Source organism: Colletotrichum aenigma (assembly GCF_013390185.1).
Source record: "Colletotrichum aenigma strain Cg56 chromosome Unknown KSG_Cg56_contig03, whole genome shotgun sequence".
NCBI lineage: Eukaryota > Fungi > Ascomycota > Sordariomycetes > Glomerellales > Glomerellaceae > Colletotrichum > Colletotrichum aenigma.
In genome coordinates this window covers 2,873,692-2,888,993 of record NW_023500909.1, presented here as the reverse complement: position 1 = coordinate 2,888,993, position 15,302 = coordinate 2,873,692, and the positions used below count along the sequence as shown (strand labels likewise).

The 15,302-nt window shown below is 56.6% G+C and overlaps 5 protein-coding genes across 5 annotated transcripts; 2 read left to right on the top strand and 3 right to left on the bottom strand.

Moving 5' to 3' along the window:
* Positions 1-583: 583 nt before the first annotated feature.
* On the bottom strand, positions 584-3,482 carry ftp105 (Ubp5-interacting protein ftp105; the record flags this gene model as incomplete). Its single annotated transcript, XM_037320007.1, has 5 exons — positions 584-1,584; positions 1,665-1,908; positions 1,958-2,551; positions 2,607-3,326; positions 3,387-3,482. The coding sequence occupies 5 exons, from the start codon at positions 3,480-3,482 to the stop codon at positions 584-586; spliced, it is 2,655 nt and encodes an 884-aa protein (XP_037182311.1).
* A 684-nt stretch (positions 3,483-4,166) lies between these two features.
* POM34 (Nucleoporin POM34) lies at positions 4,167-5,044 on the bottom strand (the record flags this gene model as incomplete). Its single annotated transcript, XM_037320006.1, has 2 exons — positions 4,167-4,752; positions 4,803-5,044. The coding sequence occupies 2 exons, from the start codon at positions 5,042-5,044 to the stop codon at positions 4,167-4,169; spliced, it is 828 nt and encodes a 275-aa protein (XP_037182312.1).
* Positions 5,045-5,991: 947 nt separating this feature from the next.
* CGCA056_v004750 (uncharacterized protein) lies at positions 5,992-7,808 on the top strand (the record flags this gene model as incomplete). The annotated part of the gene is made up of 3 exons (XM_037320005.1): positions 5,992-6,424; positions 6,474-7,663; positions 7,716-7,808. 3 exons carry the CDS (start codon positions 5,992-5,994, stop codon positions 7,806-7,808), a joined length of 1,716 nt encoding a protein of 571 aa, XP_037182313.1.
* Positions 7,809-8,327: 519 nt separating this feature from the next.
* Positions 8,328-10,113, bottom strand: fnx1 (Multidrug resistance protein fnx1; the record flags this gene model as incomplete). Its single annotated transcript, XM_037320004.1, has 3 exons — positions 8,328-8,638; positions 8,691-9,813; positions 9,886-10,113. 3 exons carry the CDS (start codon positions 10,111-10,113, stop codon positions 8,328-8,330), a joined length of 1,662 nt encoding a protein of 553 aa, XP_037181376.1.
* Positions 10,114-11,546: 1,433 nt separating this feature from the next.
* CGCA056_v004748 (uncharacterized protein) lies at positions 11,547-14,201 on the top strand (the record flags this gene model as incomplete). The annotated part of the gene is made up of 1 exon (XM_037320003.1): positions 11,547-14,201. The coding sequence occupies one exon, from the start codon at positions 11,547-11,549 to the stop codon at positions 14,199-14,201; it is 2,655 nt and encodes an 884-aa protein (XP_037181375.1).
* Between the last annotated feature and the right edge of the window lie 1,101 nt (positions 14,202-15,302).

Below are 15,302 nucleotides of genomic sequence, written 5' to 3'. Positions count from 1 at the left end.
ATTTTGGAGCTAGTGCATCTATTGGCTATGCTTCATCCAAACCCCTGCTCAGTTGGGATGGTAAACTTGCCACATCAGCCACACCCTTTGAGATTCCCATCATTTTCAGATTCCCATCTGAGTGACTCGCGCCTGGTGTCTGTCAGTCGCAGCCGCAGAGAATGTGTGTGATGAAGGCAGTTCAGTGTATGTATTTCTCAGCAGCTTGCTCATGCCTAGGTGTGATAGTCAAACACGCGTCCTTTGCCACATCTGATCCTCCCAACGCCAATTGTAACCTGATCACAAGTCCAGTATCACCCCGGCGCTCTTCCGGGCGTCTCCAGAATCCCCTCTTTCGTCGCATAGTCTTGCTGCAAATCATGCACCACGCTTCCCCTCGAAGACTCGAAGACGAAGAGTTCGAGTCTCCGCATATCCGGTGGTTGTCGTCCCCTCAGGTATCTCTTGTTCTTCATTACCTCCACAAGTCCAATCGTTTGATGTGACAAGCCCTCTGTTCCATTTGCCGCGGCCATGAGTCTTGCGTGTTTGAATTTGTCCGAATCGGTAGACGGCTTGCCTCAAAATGAATATTCCGGCCTCAAGAAGGGCGTTGCGGAGCACCTGGTGCAGCAGCTCCCGGAGCACCGCGAAGGTTCATGGCGCCGATACGGGACACGATGTTGCTTCCCACGGCGTCTACTGCTCCTCTAGGTGAGGTCAAGCTGGGACCTTGTGGAGCTGTCTCTTGGACGCGGAATAGTTTTATTGCTGTCCCGTTCCAGATTCCAACTGTACCCTTAGATACCTGGATCTCGCTGGTGAAGACGAAACCCCAGAGGAGCGATTCGTACCAGCCCAGAGACAACTGTGACCACTCGAACGAATGGACACGAGGCGGTGTTGGATCTACACCCACTAGCCTGATTTCCTGTATCTTTTGCAGCGTCTCTCGGTTCGCGGATTCGCCAGCAAGTGCTTGACGGGGTAGCAGAGCTGACACTTGCTGAATCACAGTGAGCATGGTATGGAGCGGGAGCTCTGGAAGCCAGCTCTCGATCCACTGCGCACTTGGTTCAAAGATGCCGGTCTGTGATTGTCCACTGGTGGAATAGCCGCCGAGACTTGTTGTGCTGTTCTGTCGGGAGAAATTAGGTACGCCAGCGGGCATCTTTCCCCTGGCTTTCTCCGACATTCCGCGGAGTTGCGTAGGAACCGCATCCTCCGCAAATTCGGCTTGGGACGATGTGACGGACGGGTTCTCGCTAGTAGTAGACTGGGCTGGCGTAGGGCGATGATCGTCTTCGTCCTCGTCATCATCGTCATCGCTATCGTCGTCGTCCTCCCCGATCGCGAAAGTTCCATCTTCTTCAGGCACATCGCTGAGGGTGGGTTGCCGAGCTTGCGAAGTCGTCGGGCTGCGGAGGCTTTCAACGGAGCTTCTGACCGAACTTGGTTCCAATCCATCACCGCTGGCCGCAGCCTCCTTGCGGCGACGGTTGCGTCTTTCAATCTCCTCCTGGCCACTCTCAAGCGTAAAAGTACGCAGTGCTTCAATGCGCTTCTTGTTGCGCAGAATCGAGAAGATCAACTCTGGATTCTCTGTTCGGTCGTTAGATAGGTGTGGTTTTGAGGATGCGGGTGCAAAGCTGCATCCTACATCCATAGGGCGGCCAACTTACTTTGGTACTGATGCTCGACGACTGAGTTGATGGACTCCATTAGTGACCTCAGGAGGTCGTGGTTACTATCATTTGCCAGAAGAAACGAGGGGGAAGACATGGAAGAGAACAGCTGCATCAGCTTCGATGCAGATGCCGGACTGAGTGCTTCGAGGTAAGGGGCGATATTGTTGATCACTGCCAACAATGCCGGGTAGATGGCATTCAGTCTGCCTTGACTCGTGGTGATGAGGTTGTAGATTGACTAGCCACAGTTAGCAGAGCTTCATTTCAAGCGCAACAGCATTGCTCACGTGGATCAAGAAGTCGGCGTATGTTCCGCTGAATCCTGGTATTCTGATGGTCAAAGGCAGACTTTCTTGTCGCCCAAAAGTGCGGTTGAGATTGGTGCCAAAGTTCTTTTCCACACTCAGGGTTTGAAGCAAGAAGGCACACATGCGCACGACCCCTTGCTTGGACGGGTCATTCTTGTACTCAAGAGCGTAGAAAAGGGTCAGGACGAGAAAATCTGTCAGTCGCTCTGTATCGATGATGAATGAACGGAATCGTTTGTTGCACTGCGTAATTTCCCAGAAAAGCATGATGATTTCTGGAGCAAACTTGGCCCCCGTTTGTCCGCTGGGAATATACGAGCTCTTCTCCTGGAGCGGCTGGTTAAGAATTCGCGTCATACCGTCGACGATGAATTGAAAGTCCTGGGGCCGGTGAAGTCGGCCAAGGAAATGACGATAAAAGTTCTTGGGCGTCGTGCCATCCTGCTCGGGTATTGGATACAGCAAGAATACCAGCAGCAGTTGTAGTGTGTAAGTCACCAGAATCTGCTTCTCGTCTTTGAAGACGAGCGTGTTGTAAGGAACACGCCAGGTGGCTGGGTTATACTTTAGGGTCTGTTCCTGTCAGCGATAGTTCCGTCTATTGGAGCCGCAATATGCATGCACGTACAGTATTCAGCAGCGAGCAGAGAACCGACAACACGACCTGCTTGTCGGGGCATGTACAAATATGGGTCAAGGCCCGGACACCCTTTTGTGGAAGAGCGTTGGGTGACATATACATGCTCTGACTTGTCATGGTCATGAGCAGGCGGAGAATCTCGCTACGGTTGCTTTCGAACTCCTTGGTGGTAGTTACTGCGGTATTGCAGCCCACACCACTCTGCCAGATGGCGTACGTGACTTTCGAGCGTCCATTGGGTTGTTTGGGTAAGGTGAGATCGGAAAAGAACAGCAAGTCTACGAGAGTGTCGATAAGCTCCTCGGCGAGAGGCTTGGCGTCTTCGAAGTCTTCAGGGTCGTTCCTCGGCTTCGGCGATCGCGGGCCGTCCTGGGCTCCGTCGAACAACACTTCGTTGGCAATGGCGGATTGCCTCGTCCTCTTCCGCCTAGCCCCCCAGAAGAATGTTTCTTCCCATTGTTGAAGGTTATCAGCCTCGTAGATGAAGGGTAGAATTCGCGTCAGGACTCGGATACAGTTCAGAGCGTCTCGTTCGGGTGCGATCTCAGGGTCGGGAAACGAGGGATGATGGCGCAATATGAACAGTCGAGATGTGATTGCAAGTATCAGGGTTTCTAGGTTTTCGAGGGCTTTATCTCTGGTGCGACGAATGTCGGCAGGGGCGAAGAGGCTGAAGATGTCCTCTGAGGATTCGGGGAGCTCCCAAAACTGTCGAAATGTGGTCAATAGACGTTGCCTGGGAAGAAGACACGATGCAGGAGTACCTACAGAAGTCCAGTAGGGATCATCGGCCGGGATGTGACGCTCCTCAGACAGCCTGAAGATGCCCTTCTTGAAGACGAGCTTCGAGTCGCTGGCACCCATGTTGTCACAGAGCGTTCATATCTATCAGAACGTTCCTGACGGAAGAAGCTTGGGAAGGCGACGGTTAATGGTTCCAGACCAAAGGGCGCCCGGGTGCTACGTAATGCCAAAAAGGCGGGTCGCAGCTGCAATCCGGCCAATAGACGTTGGAAAGCGGGGTAGGTGTTCCCGTATCTTGAGGTCGCATCCTTCCATTTCCTGATGCCGAGGTACGTACCTGCGCGACTGACACACGCCCAGATTCCAGGTTTGAATGAAGGTCCATCTCTTGTAGCATTATCGAACTTCAACTACAGTAGCATCTGTGAGGGAAAACCAGACAAGAGCAAGTCGTCTTTCTCATCCCCGCCTCCTTGGATCGATGCTCTTCTTACATCGATTGTGGAGTGCCTGACCCAAGTTATGCACGTGTGTTTTGACTGTGATCCTCGAAGTCCTAGTCCCATTTATGACCCGCAGGTTCTGTAGATTGACGTCTATGTACAACCCTTGCTCCTCATGCGCGTCATCTTGAGAATCCGCTTGGTGGTATAGTAATCCCATTAACAGAGCTAGGCATCTCCTGAAAAGACCCTTCAAGCGGTCCCGTAACGCCGTTCTCCAAGCTGGCAGAGAAACCACAGTCTAAAGCCCCAAACACTTCGAATGCATTACTCCATCGTTTGCGAAGAACCGTCATCATGCTTAGTGCATCCAGCTGCCTCCCGAAGATCTCCTTCCCCTCTCATAAAGCCACTTGTTGTTCAAGCCAACACTAGTGCGCTTGCCCGTCGAGGGGCTCGGTGTTCCGGGGTCGGGAAACAGAGAAGAGGCGGTACTGGCGCCCAGGTTGCTGTTGGTGCTCGCACCGAAGTTGGTGGACGAACTAAAAGATGACCTCCGGTTGCTGTTCAGACTAGCCGAGAACTTAGAGGGGCTGCCGTTCAGAGGAGAGGGCGAGTATGATTGTCCATTGAACGAGGACCCGAGCGCCGGGCTGCCCCGTCCAGACAGTGGAGAGCCAGAGAAGCTTCTGTTAGTCGCGGGGGAGCCGGCCAGGGACGGCGTGCGTGAGTATCTCGGCGGCGTGCTGTAGACAGCATCAGGAGTGGCTGCCGTTGCGCTGGGCGGCAGTCCAAGAAGCTTGCGCTGGGCAGGAGTCAGGGGAATGTCGGCAAGATCGTCGGCAGGACGGAACAACGGAAGCATAGCCATGCCGACGTTTACGAGAGGAAAGAGCTGGATCGCGTAGTACGCCCAGCCAAGGTACGATCGCAGAGAAGGATTGATCCTGTTGTCTGTTAGAGGTGGGCGAGACATTCAGGGCAAAGTCAAACATACCAAGAAGTAGGGATATATGATCGTGCGACAACCTGAGAAAGCCACAGGCCGAGGAGAAAGGCAATGTTGTACGCGATCTTCCTCACGTTCTTCTCGGAGAAGGTGGTCGCATTGCGTCGTCTCGTGATCTCGTTCAAACGAGGATGTCTCCAGGTACCCGGGCTGTCAACAATAGCGGCGGTCTTCTGTGGTGTCGACCTGACGGGCGTGGTCACGGCAGCCCTGCTCACTGAGGAGGACATTTTGGGTGCTGTGTTGGGTATCGAGGGTATCGAAATTGGAGTCACGAAGTCGAGGTCGATGTACGGCGTCAGGGTCAAGGCCTGTTCTGAACCACGTCAGTCATGCTTGAGATTTGCGCACCCGCCCGGGTGGGGACAGCTTACCGATTCGTTTCTTTTGAAAACCTGTGGTGTGTTAGTAAGTTGTCGTTTCCGACGCTGCGCTGTCGCCAAGCGCGAGCGTGGTTCAGTGCGCCGCTTCTGTGGTCGAGTTGACGATGTTGATGGATATGGCAGATGCAAGTCGCTGTGTGTCTCGCCAGAAATGGCTGGCAGAAAAACAATGCACCAGCCACACGGGCCACAGCAACCGGCAGAAAGCGGTCAGTCGCACTCTGGCTAGGTAAAGTGGGTACCTGCCTTCAGCTGCGAGCTTCCCGACGTGGGGCGGGTGGCGCTCAGATTCCACAGGTGCCGGCACGGAGCTGTTGAAGGAACCCGCAGGCACTTTAGACCAGGTACGTACCTGTTTTAGCTGCGGAAAGGCGTGGAAGTTCCCCCAAACCCCGGGAATTTGCAGGCCGCGGATTGCGTAGGTAGCAACACCACAGGCAAGCAGAGCGCCTCACGGTCCCTGAAGTACCTACCCGACCTTCCATGCCTTGGGGCCCTGAGGGTCCTTCCCGTGCAGCTCACCCAGGAACCTCTGTGGAAAGTCAGCCCAGCATAGCCGGGGGGGGTATGTCAGGATCCCCGCCGAGAACTGCCAGCGCAGCCCACCTCACACGACGAAACCTCCGAGCTCGAGCTTCGGCACTGCCTCATGCTTTTCCTCTTGTTAAACCCTCCGAGCTTTCAATGCCGGCCACGTAAAGCAATCGGTCAACTTGCTCCCTCTTCCGAATTCATCCATTCCGCACTACCGACACCGGCGACTCGAGTCTGACTTCACGATCCCGCCGCCCACCATGGGGTTCTTTGACAACGTCATGCTCCAGATGGACGAGGGCGTTTCCGGTTTCTTCGGACAATGGAACAACTACACCACCGCCATTGTCACCCTGCTCGTTGTCATCGTTTCCTATCGAATTGCATCCAGCCAAGACCCCGATACCCATCCTATGCTCCTTGCCCGTCAGGCCCAAGGCTCGCCAGTTCGACAAAAAGGAGAATCGCCCGTCTATCGATCCCACTCTTCCCCTCATGGCATGCCCCTGAACAGCGGACTCAACGTCAAGGACCCCGGTGCTTCGAAATGGTCGAGAGGACGCGACGGAGATCTCAGAGATATATGGAGAAAGGTTGTGGCTGGCGCAACTGGCGATGATGGCAAGGGTGTCATGGGAAAGGGCAGACTGCTGACAGTCTTGGGCTCCGAGAACGTTATTGAGCACAAGTTGGGTGAGTTTGAATGGAGTTCATGCCCGCTGTTGATTCTGACAAAAGGCAGAGGACATCACTCGACAGATCAACCTCATCGGACAGCATATCCACGAGCAAGGTGGTATCCGCGTTGCCATTTACTTGCCAAACTCTATTGAGATCTTGGTTGCCCTATTTGCCTGCAGCTTCTATCCTAATCTCACGGCCATTCTGATTCCGTTCGACGTGTCCACGGAAGAGCTCACCATGATGCTCCGTCGATCTGCCGCAGACACTGTTATCACGGCTCCCGGCGCGTTCCCTTTTGAACCTGTCGTCAAGGCGTATCCCTCCCTGCGCCAGCTGATCTGGGTTGTTGATGAGGGAAGCAGCCACATGGACTGGAACGAGGTGCCCGAGGGTACCGGCGGCAGTGTCAATGTCGCTACTTGGCAAGACATCATTCGCGACGCCCCTTCTGAAGCTGGAAGAGAGTTGCCTGCTCCGAACAAGGAGGATGAACCCAGGGAAGTCATTACTTTCTGGCAGACGAAGCCCGGCACCATGGAAGAGATGGTTCGTTTCACTCAGGCCAACTTGGTCTCTGGAGTTGCTGGTCAGCTTGCTGCTGTTCCTTCAACCCAACGCCTCAGCCCTTCTGACCTGTTCCTCGCGGCCGACTCTTTGACAAACACTCACACTCTCATCTTGACGCTCGCGGCTTTGTACTGCAACGCCTCTGTTGCCTTCAACTCGGTTGCTGGACGCTCGCCTGACTTGGTTCTCGCCACCCAAGGAGTGGCCCCTACCGTGCTTGTGGCCACGCCAGAGACTCTGTTGAGGACACACCAGGAGGCAACTAACCGCTTGACATCTGCCATTGCCAAGGTTGCTCACTGGGCCCAATCCCGCTCTCTGACAGAAAGCGGCGTGATGTCCGTTGCCTCTGCGGCCTCCCGATTCAACAGCTCATCGCGGCCGGCAATTGGCAAAACGCCGGGCAAGTTGCGTCTCGTTTACGTTGCTGATAGAGCCGGCGCTGATTCTCCGCCTCTGTCTTCTCGGATTCTCTCTGACCTTCGCGTGTTCTTGGGTGCGAGGATCATTTTCGCTCTTGCGGCCCCAAAGGTTGCTGGCGCCGTTGCGCAGACTGGCTACTACGACTACAGAGTTCATGACGATGAGCGGTCGCACTTCGGTGCGCCTGTAACGAGTACAGAGATTCTGTTGAGGGACACGGAGAAGCACAAGAATGCGGACTCGGATTATAAGGGAGAGGTGAGCGACTCATCGTGGTGATACCGCTGGACATCGCTAACAATCGTCACAGATTATAGTCAGAGGCCCTTGTGTTGCAGGCAATGAGGCGTCTATCAAGATTGCTGGCCAGATTCGGGACGACAACACCTTGGCTTATGCCTGAGATTTGTACTCATGTCACTCGGCTGAATCATGAGGGATGGAATAGAGGCAACGGCCGGCTCCTTCCTCAGCTGTGGTCTCAGATTACCTGCTCCATTAGAATATAGTTTTGCAAATTTGTATGTCGTAGTGCTGTGTCATGTGCAGATCAAGAGTGTCTCATTCCAGTAGCACCCTTCGAATCTGCTAGACGCGCCAGCGGGCTGCCGCCCGAGACTTACATGCGTCTCGTTCATCAAGCATGGTTTCCCAGTCTTTAGGCGACGACACTAGTGCATCCAATTGAACTACAAATGTAGATCACATATTCAACAAAAGTCAGGACGTGCAAGCTCGACGATTGAGATATTTTGATTATTCAAAGCTAATGAATCCAACGGGCGATGAGCCTTCCTTGTCTATATCCTTATGTTGTCCAACTCTATTTTGACTGTATCAATTTTATGTCACAAAATCGGGTCAATTCCTTCGTCGGCCCCGTGATTGCACATTTCACGAGTACCTCATCATGATCGACTTCTCAACGTCTTTCCAAGGTTGCGTGGAGGACGTACTGCCGCATCAACGAAATGCAGACGAGAGCCACAAGCGACATGCCCAGCATCGTGTACCAGACGCTCTGGAAGGCTTCCATGAAGGAGTCGGTGACGCCGGGCTGCCAGCCGGGGGGCAGGTGCTTGAGCTCGTCGAGGTCGTCCCTGATGCGTCCGATGATCTCGGCTGCGTTGGGGTAGTCGCCGAAGCGCTCCCAGAGACGACTTTTGAGCACGTTTTGGTAGACGGCGGACCCGATCGTGATGCCGACGGTGCCACCGAGGCTGCGGGCCAGGTCTGAGGTTTGTTAGCATTGAGAGATACTGAAATACGGTTGGGATAGACTCACACGTTGCCGAGGTGATGACGGCTTGCTGGGAGTGATCGACTGCGGAGATGCACCCGAGCAGCGTGATGGTCAGCATGGCGCCGTAGCCGCCGCCCGCGAAGAAGAAGACAAGGTAGTTGACCCAGGCGGGCGTGTTCTCGTCGAACTGCGTCAGGATGACGATGCCGGTGTTGAAAATGACCAGGGCGCAGATGCCCGGGACGACGTACTTGCCGGTCTTCTTCATGATGTAGCCCGCGCCGATGGACATGATGGACACGCCGAGTGGGGACGTCAGGATGCGCAGACCTGCGTCCGTGGCCGAGAGCCCGGTGACCTGCAGGTACAGCGGCACGTAGAAGAGGGCCATCATCATGACCATGGTGCAGAGCAGGTTTGTCAGGCACGCGGAGAGAATGGTGCGGTTGGCGAGCAGGCGGACGGGGATGATGGGCTGCTTGACCTTGGTCTCCCAGAAGAGGAACGCGCCGAACGCGAGGAAGGAGAGCGGGATGGTTGTGAGGGGGAGGGGGTGCACCCACGGCACGAGGTTTCCGCCCGCGTTCAGCCCGAGGAGCAGCAGCACGAGGAAGGATATCGTGAGGAAGACGCCGCCGAAATCGATTCTCGCGAGGTAGGACTTGTCCGAGGCCTTGGGGGGTACCTTGACCAGGACCGCGACGAGCACGGCCGACACCAGAACCGGCGGGACCTGGACCAGGAAAGCGAGCCGCCAGCCCCAGGCCGTGTGGTCGTTGATGAGGCCGCCGAAGACGCCACCGAGCATGGCGCCCGAGCCGTAGGCGATGTTGCCGATGCCCTGGAAGATGCCTCGTCTCCTCAGCGGGATGAGGTCAGAGCCGAGGAAGGTCGAGATGGACATGAGCCCGCCGCCGCCGATGCCGGCTACGACGCGGCCGAAGATGATTGCGGACTGCGTCTGCGCGAGGCCGCAGATGAGATTCCCGGCGGCGAAGAAGATGTTGCTGAAGACCAGGCCCGGCCCGCGGCCAAAGATGTCGGTCAGGCGGCCGGAGATGGGCTGGCAGGCGGCATTGGAGATGAGGTAGGCCGTCGCGAGCCAGCTGAGGAGGCTCAGGGACTTGAACTCGCTTGAGATGGGCCCGGAGAGGGTTGCGATAATCTACGGGGATGGCTTTGTCAGACTGCCCGCTGCTGCAGAGCCCACAATGTGGAAGTGTGGTGAACGACTCACGGTGCTATCAATGGCGCCAAGGAACACGCCAAAGTACGAGGTTCCCAAAATGAGAGCCAGACGGCCGTTGGAGACGGTCTCGGCGATGACGGTGGTCTCTTCATCGTTGGCGGCGGCAGCTGTAGCAGCAATACCGCGAACGCCGCTATCACCATTGAGCAGAGGCGTCGTCTCCGAAGACTGCGCGCCGTTGGCCGCTCGCCGCGGCTGTTCCTCGTCCACCGGCATGTTTACGGCTCCAACTTCAATCTCACTTACAAAAACTTCCTTATGGCGAGTGAGTGAAACGGAAGAGGAAAGTTTGTCGGCCGGAATTGTTAATGACGCCTTTCGGCTGATCTACGGGACCCCGGGCACAAACAGAGACGGACGGATGCATAAGGTAAAACGTTATGTAAGACGCCTGTCTCCCCAAGTTTCCCGTCGGAAAACGGAATGTCGTCGATTAAAGATCGTTCGCATTCGATTGCGGCCGCACGCCGGCCCGGTTGCGAGACTGACTAATTACTGCAAGGCCAATGGGTAAGAGAACTGCCGCCTGGCCCCGTTAATAGATCATTGAAGCACCCAGGGACAGCTATTCTGCAGCGAGGATTGCTGCTGTTACTGGCTCTGCCGAAGCTCGGCAACCCCCCCAGCTTCTGCGCCCCGGCCATCTTGCCCGCAACGGGTAATGGCCTCGCTGGTTGCCCATGAGGCAATCTGGTGCCGCGCGCACCCATCACGGCTTGCTCAAGCAGAGAATTTCCCTGGAAGGAAGTTTGCAAGATAAGCGCGCCGTTTGGCATGTCTTCAGCGGGGTGCCAGCCTTCAGGAAAGGGAAAGACGGCCGCGAGCTTATTGGAAACTAATCCCTGGGTGTTGCGTATGCCTTCTTATCTTACCCATCAGCGACGGAACCTCGCAATCACGTCACTGCCGATGTCGGTGTCGTTAGCGGCCTCCTTCACTGACTTATTTACCGCGCGGGCCTGTCTTGGGGCTTTTAAGCATTGTGCATTTCGCGGGATGCGTTTCTCAGATTTCGGTTTGACTGAGAAAGACGTTATGAGAATATCGACGACAGATCGAAGAAAGACGCAGGGCGATTGATCGGGAAGTGGGAGGAGGATGAGCATGCCGAGCGGGATCGATAAATACGCGAGCGACACGACGACTACGACTGAACGTTTGCCGAATTCAGCATCAGGTATGAGGTATTGTTCATTCAACGTTTTTCAACCTCTCATTACGTCTCACTTTCGACGTCATGTATCCATCAAAATCCAAAAGATTGTCGATTAGAAATGTACTTTTCCATTTTCCCTTTGCGAACTGAGGACAAAACGGTGCATTGCACAGTGAGATTCCACTGAGGCCAAAATGGCCTCAGACGTTGCCTGAGGACCCAGGCGGGCGCAGCAAGCACCAACAAAGCCATCCAGGTGGGAAATCTCCAAACGAGGCCAAAATGTTTGGAGCCGTGTTACTCAGACCGAAAACTCATCCGGCAAGCGACAATGGCCTCATTTGGGCTTGGTGGACAAAGCGGCCTACTGGCTTATAAGAGCTTCATGAGGTGGCCATCCCTACACTCGAACAGATCTCACATGAGCATCAGCACCACCTTATCATTCAGACAGCGGCAGTCTTCACCACTTCACAAATCCTCATCAACCAAGATGGCTTCCTCCGATGTCTTGTCGCAGACCCTCTTCACCATCACGAACGTGAAGCTCGACCAGCTCCACAAGCAAAAGCGAGCCTATGAGCAGTCCAAGCAGGCTCTCTTGGAAGATGCGGCTCTCGAGACGGACCACCGCAAGCGGGCAAAGCTGCTCGTCGAAAGGGCAGAGAGCCTCCCCTTCATGTCACAGATCGCCGACAGCCGCCTGATCTCCATCGCCAACCTCAAGCGCTTCGTGGACCAGGCCAAGTTCGACCCCTGTATATCGGCGGACTTCGTTCGCGGGTACGAGAACGCCGTGCGGCAGAGCCTGGACGTGGAATCGACAAAGTATCGCTTCGCGGAGCTGTACGGGAAGCTGGTGAATGAGTGGGTGTCTGATGGCAAGTCGGACGACCAGGGCTCGGAGGCGAGCTTCGTGCCGGTCGGACGGGAGGAGATGCACCAGCAGCGGGCGACGTGGGAGGACTACGTTTTCAAGGCGAAGGAGACGGATGAGGCCGCCATCACCGCGTACCTGGAGCAGCTGTTCTGCGAGTCGTCAAAGGACGTCCGTCGCGCGTTTGTTCACTTGAAGGAGGACATCGAGAAGTTCCAAAAGTCGTGGGATGAGAAGACGACGCACTTTGACGAGGACTCTCTGGGCAACACCATCCGCGGGCTCCTCGGGACAGACACCCTCACCGATCAAAAGAGGACGATCCTGAACGACTTCCTCAACAACAAGGTCGTCCTGCGCGAAATCGCAGACGTGCTCAACATGCGGATGCAGACCCGGAGAGAATGGGCATGGGGCGGCGACAGCATCATCGATCAGCGACGACAGCTCAACGGACGGTACCGGTTCTTCCCCGACGAAGACCTTCTGCAGTCCATCTTCATCCACCACGTCGGGATGCAGTGGGCCGTCAGGATGCGCGCCCTCCTCGTCCGGTTCATGGGAGAGCACGGCGTCGAGAAGGCCGCGGCCAGGCGCATGAGCAAGGAGGAAGTCCGTCGGCGGCGGTACTTCCTCAGGACGACGAACGTCGATGACAACGGCTCCGTGGAGAAGAAGCTCGCCGGCCACTTCCACGACGAGATCTTCCTCGACCAGCTGCCGGCTTCCGCGGAGGAGAAGAGGGGCGGGTACAGCTCCAGCAACGACCGTCTCGAGGAGGAGGACGACACCCGGAAGTCGCACACGGCCGTGGTTCAGAACCTCCTGCACCTCATCCAGTCCGAGATCATCATCCACCAGCGCCTCGGCAGCGACATCACCGTCATCCGGTCCGACCTGAAATGGTTCGGCCCCAGCGTGCCGCACTCGTCCATCTTTGCCGTCCTGCGGTTCTTCGGCGTGCGTGACGACTGGATCTCCCTCTTCCAGCGCATCCTCGAGTGTCCCCTCCGCTTCGCGCAAGATCCCCCCGGCAACCCAGCGCAGATCCGCAAGAGAGGCACGCCCCTGAGCACGCCCTTGGCGGACTTCGTCGCCGAGACGACGCTCTTCTGCATGGACTTCGCTGTCAACCAGAACGGCGACGGCTGCCGGCTCTACCGCCTCCACGACGACATGTGGCTCTGGGGCGGCCAGGAGACGTGCGCGCGGGCGTGGAGGACGATGAGCGAGTTCGTGGAGATGATGGGGCTGGAGTTCAACGAGGACAAGACGGGCAGCGTGCACATCAGGGCGGCGGAAGCGGAAGCGACGGCGGCAGCCAAGAGCGATCACGTAAAGGGGCTTCCCAAGGGGGTCGTCGTGTGGGGATTCCTCCAGCTCGACCCGGCGTCCGGGCGCTTCGTCATCGACCAGCGCAAGATTGACGCGCACATTGACGAGCTCCGCCTGCAGCTGGAGGCGTGCGGCAGCGTCTTCGACTGGATCCAGGCGTGGAACATTTACGGCGCGCGCTTCTTCGGGACCAACTGCGGCCAGCTCGCCAACTGCTACTCCCGCGCGCACGTGGACAGCATGCTCGCGACGTTCCACCGCATACAACGCCGGCTGTTTGGCGAGGACACCGGTGGCGGCGACGACAGCGACGAGAACCAGGTCGGCGGGGGCAGCACCGGGGCGAGGCTCAAGCGGATGGTAGGCGAGAGGTTTGGCATTACGGACATCCCTGACGGGTATCTGTATTTCCCCGTCTCGCTTGGTGGTCTGGGGTTGAAGAACCCCTTTGTGCCCCTCTATCTCATCCGCGAGGCCGTGGCGGAGGACCCTTACGAGATCATGGACAAGTTCCTCGAGGAGGAGGAGGCGGAGTACCGGGCACACAAGGCGCGGTACGAGGACATGGACGCGGTGGATAGGGGCTCGTGGTGGCACAACGACGACTTCACGGACCTCAGGGACGAGCCGTTCATGAGCTTCGAGGAGTTCACGCGACACCGCCGGCGCACGTCGGCGAGCCTGGGCCGGGTGCTGGACAGGCTGCGGCAGCTACCGGAGGCCAAGGGGATCGAGCTGGCGGGCGACGTGGAGGCGGCACTGGGGTCGACGCCGGCGGGCTGGCACGGGCTCGGCGGGTACGAGCAGTGGATCTGCGGGCTCTACGCGAAGGACATGATCGCGAGGTTCGGCAGTCTTGTGATTGTGGACAAGGGGCTGCTGCCCACGGGGCTGTTGGACATGTTGAGGCAGAGCCGGTTCAAGTGGCGCGGCTGAAGGGAAGACGATAATGATGCGGAATTTAGGCGCGAGAGGCATGTCCTTTCTGGTGTTTGACGGAGTTCATGGACAAGGAGAGGACGTTTGAAGCATCGAGGTCCCTGTCGGAGTGGACAACAGCTTAATTTAGGGTTTGGATAGGGGACCTCCATGCTCGGTATGTATCCGTACACCGCTGTATCATCAATAAAGAAAAGTCGCGACTCAAGCCTGTCCAATCTCCCCTGATTGCCCTGACTCTGTTGATGGCTGTGAAGTTGATTGCAAAGAGGCGAAGAGACGTCGAGCCTCGATCCCCGTCCTCCGATCCCTGAGCACGCGGGACTTGACAACTCCCAATACCCCGCCAAGGAGAACCCAGGGTCCTCGGCTCGCGTTGCCTTTACACCGACGAACCCGATCGTGTGCCCTTATCCTTTAGCTTCATGGCCTTCATTTCTTCCGTTGGCGATGGTGGAGATGTGCGTGCATTTTTCTTTCTGCTCGCTCCGGCAGGCTAACTAGCACATACCTTAAACCAGGTTCTGGCCACTAGATAGCTGCAAGAAGCCAAGCATCACAGGATGTTGGGCGTGTGCGTTATTATTCAGGCTCCGGGCGGCCGACGCAGACCAAGATGGGAACTCGGCAAGGTGCAGCGGCTACGTCAGGTTGGTTGACGTGTATTTGGCATGCACCATCACCTCTCGAGTGAGAGATATTCGCTTCCCTCACCGGCTGTCGTCATAACTGCCGGGGAGAAGAGCGAGGGCAGCGCAGAGTGTTGATCGGAATCCTCACCACCTCCGAGTTTCGATTCCCAAATCCGCAATGACCTCAGAGGGGGGAGAGACATATGCGATCACCCTGGATGACCACATCAAGGCCGCCCACCACGGAGATGAAGGAACCAAACAACGACGAACAACAACTCAAATCCCCGCGAGGAAGCCCGTCAGACTCGCTAGGTGACCCCCACGCGCCGTCATCTCACTGTCTCGCCATCGTCCACGGTCCATGGTCCTTCTCTCTCTCGTCGCCGACTAATTTGCACAAGTCAAACAACTCCCGCAGCTGAAGGACCCCGAGTCCGCTATCTTGACATGCTGCTGCTGCACG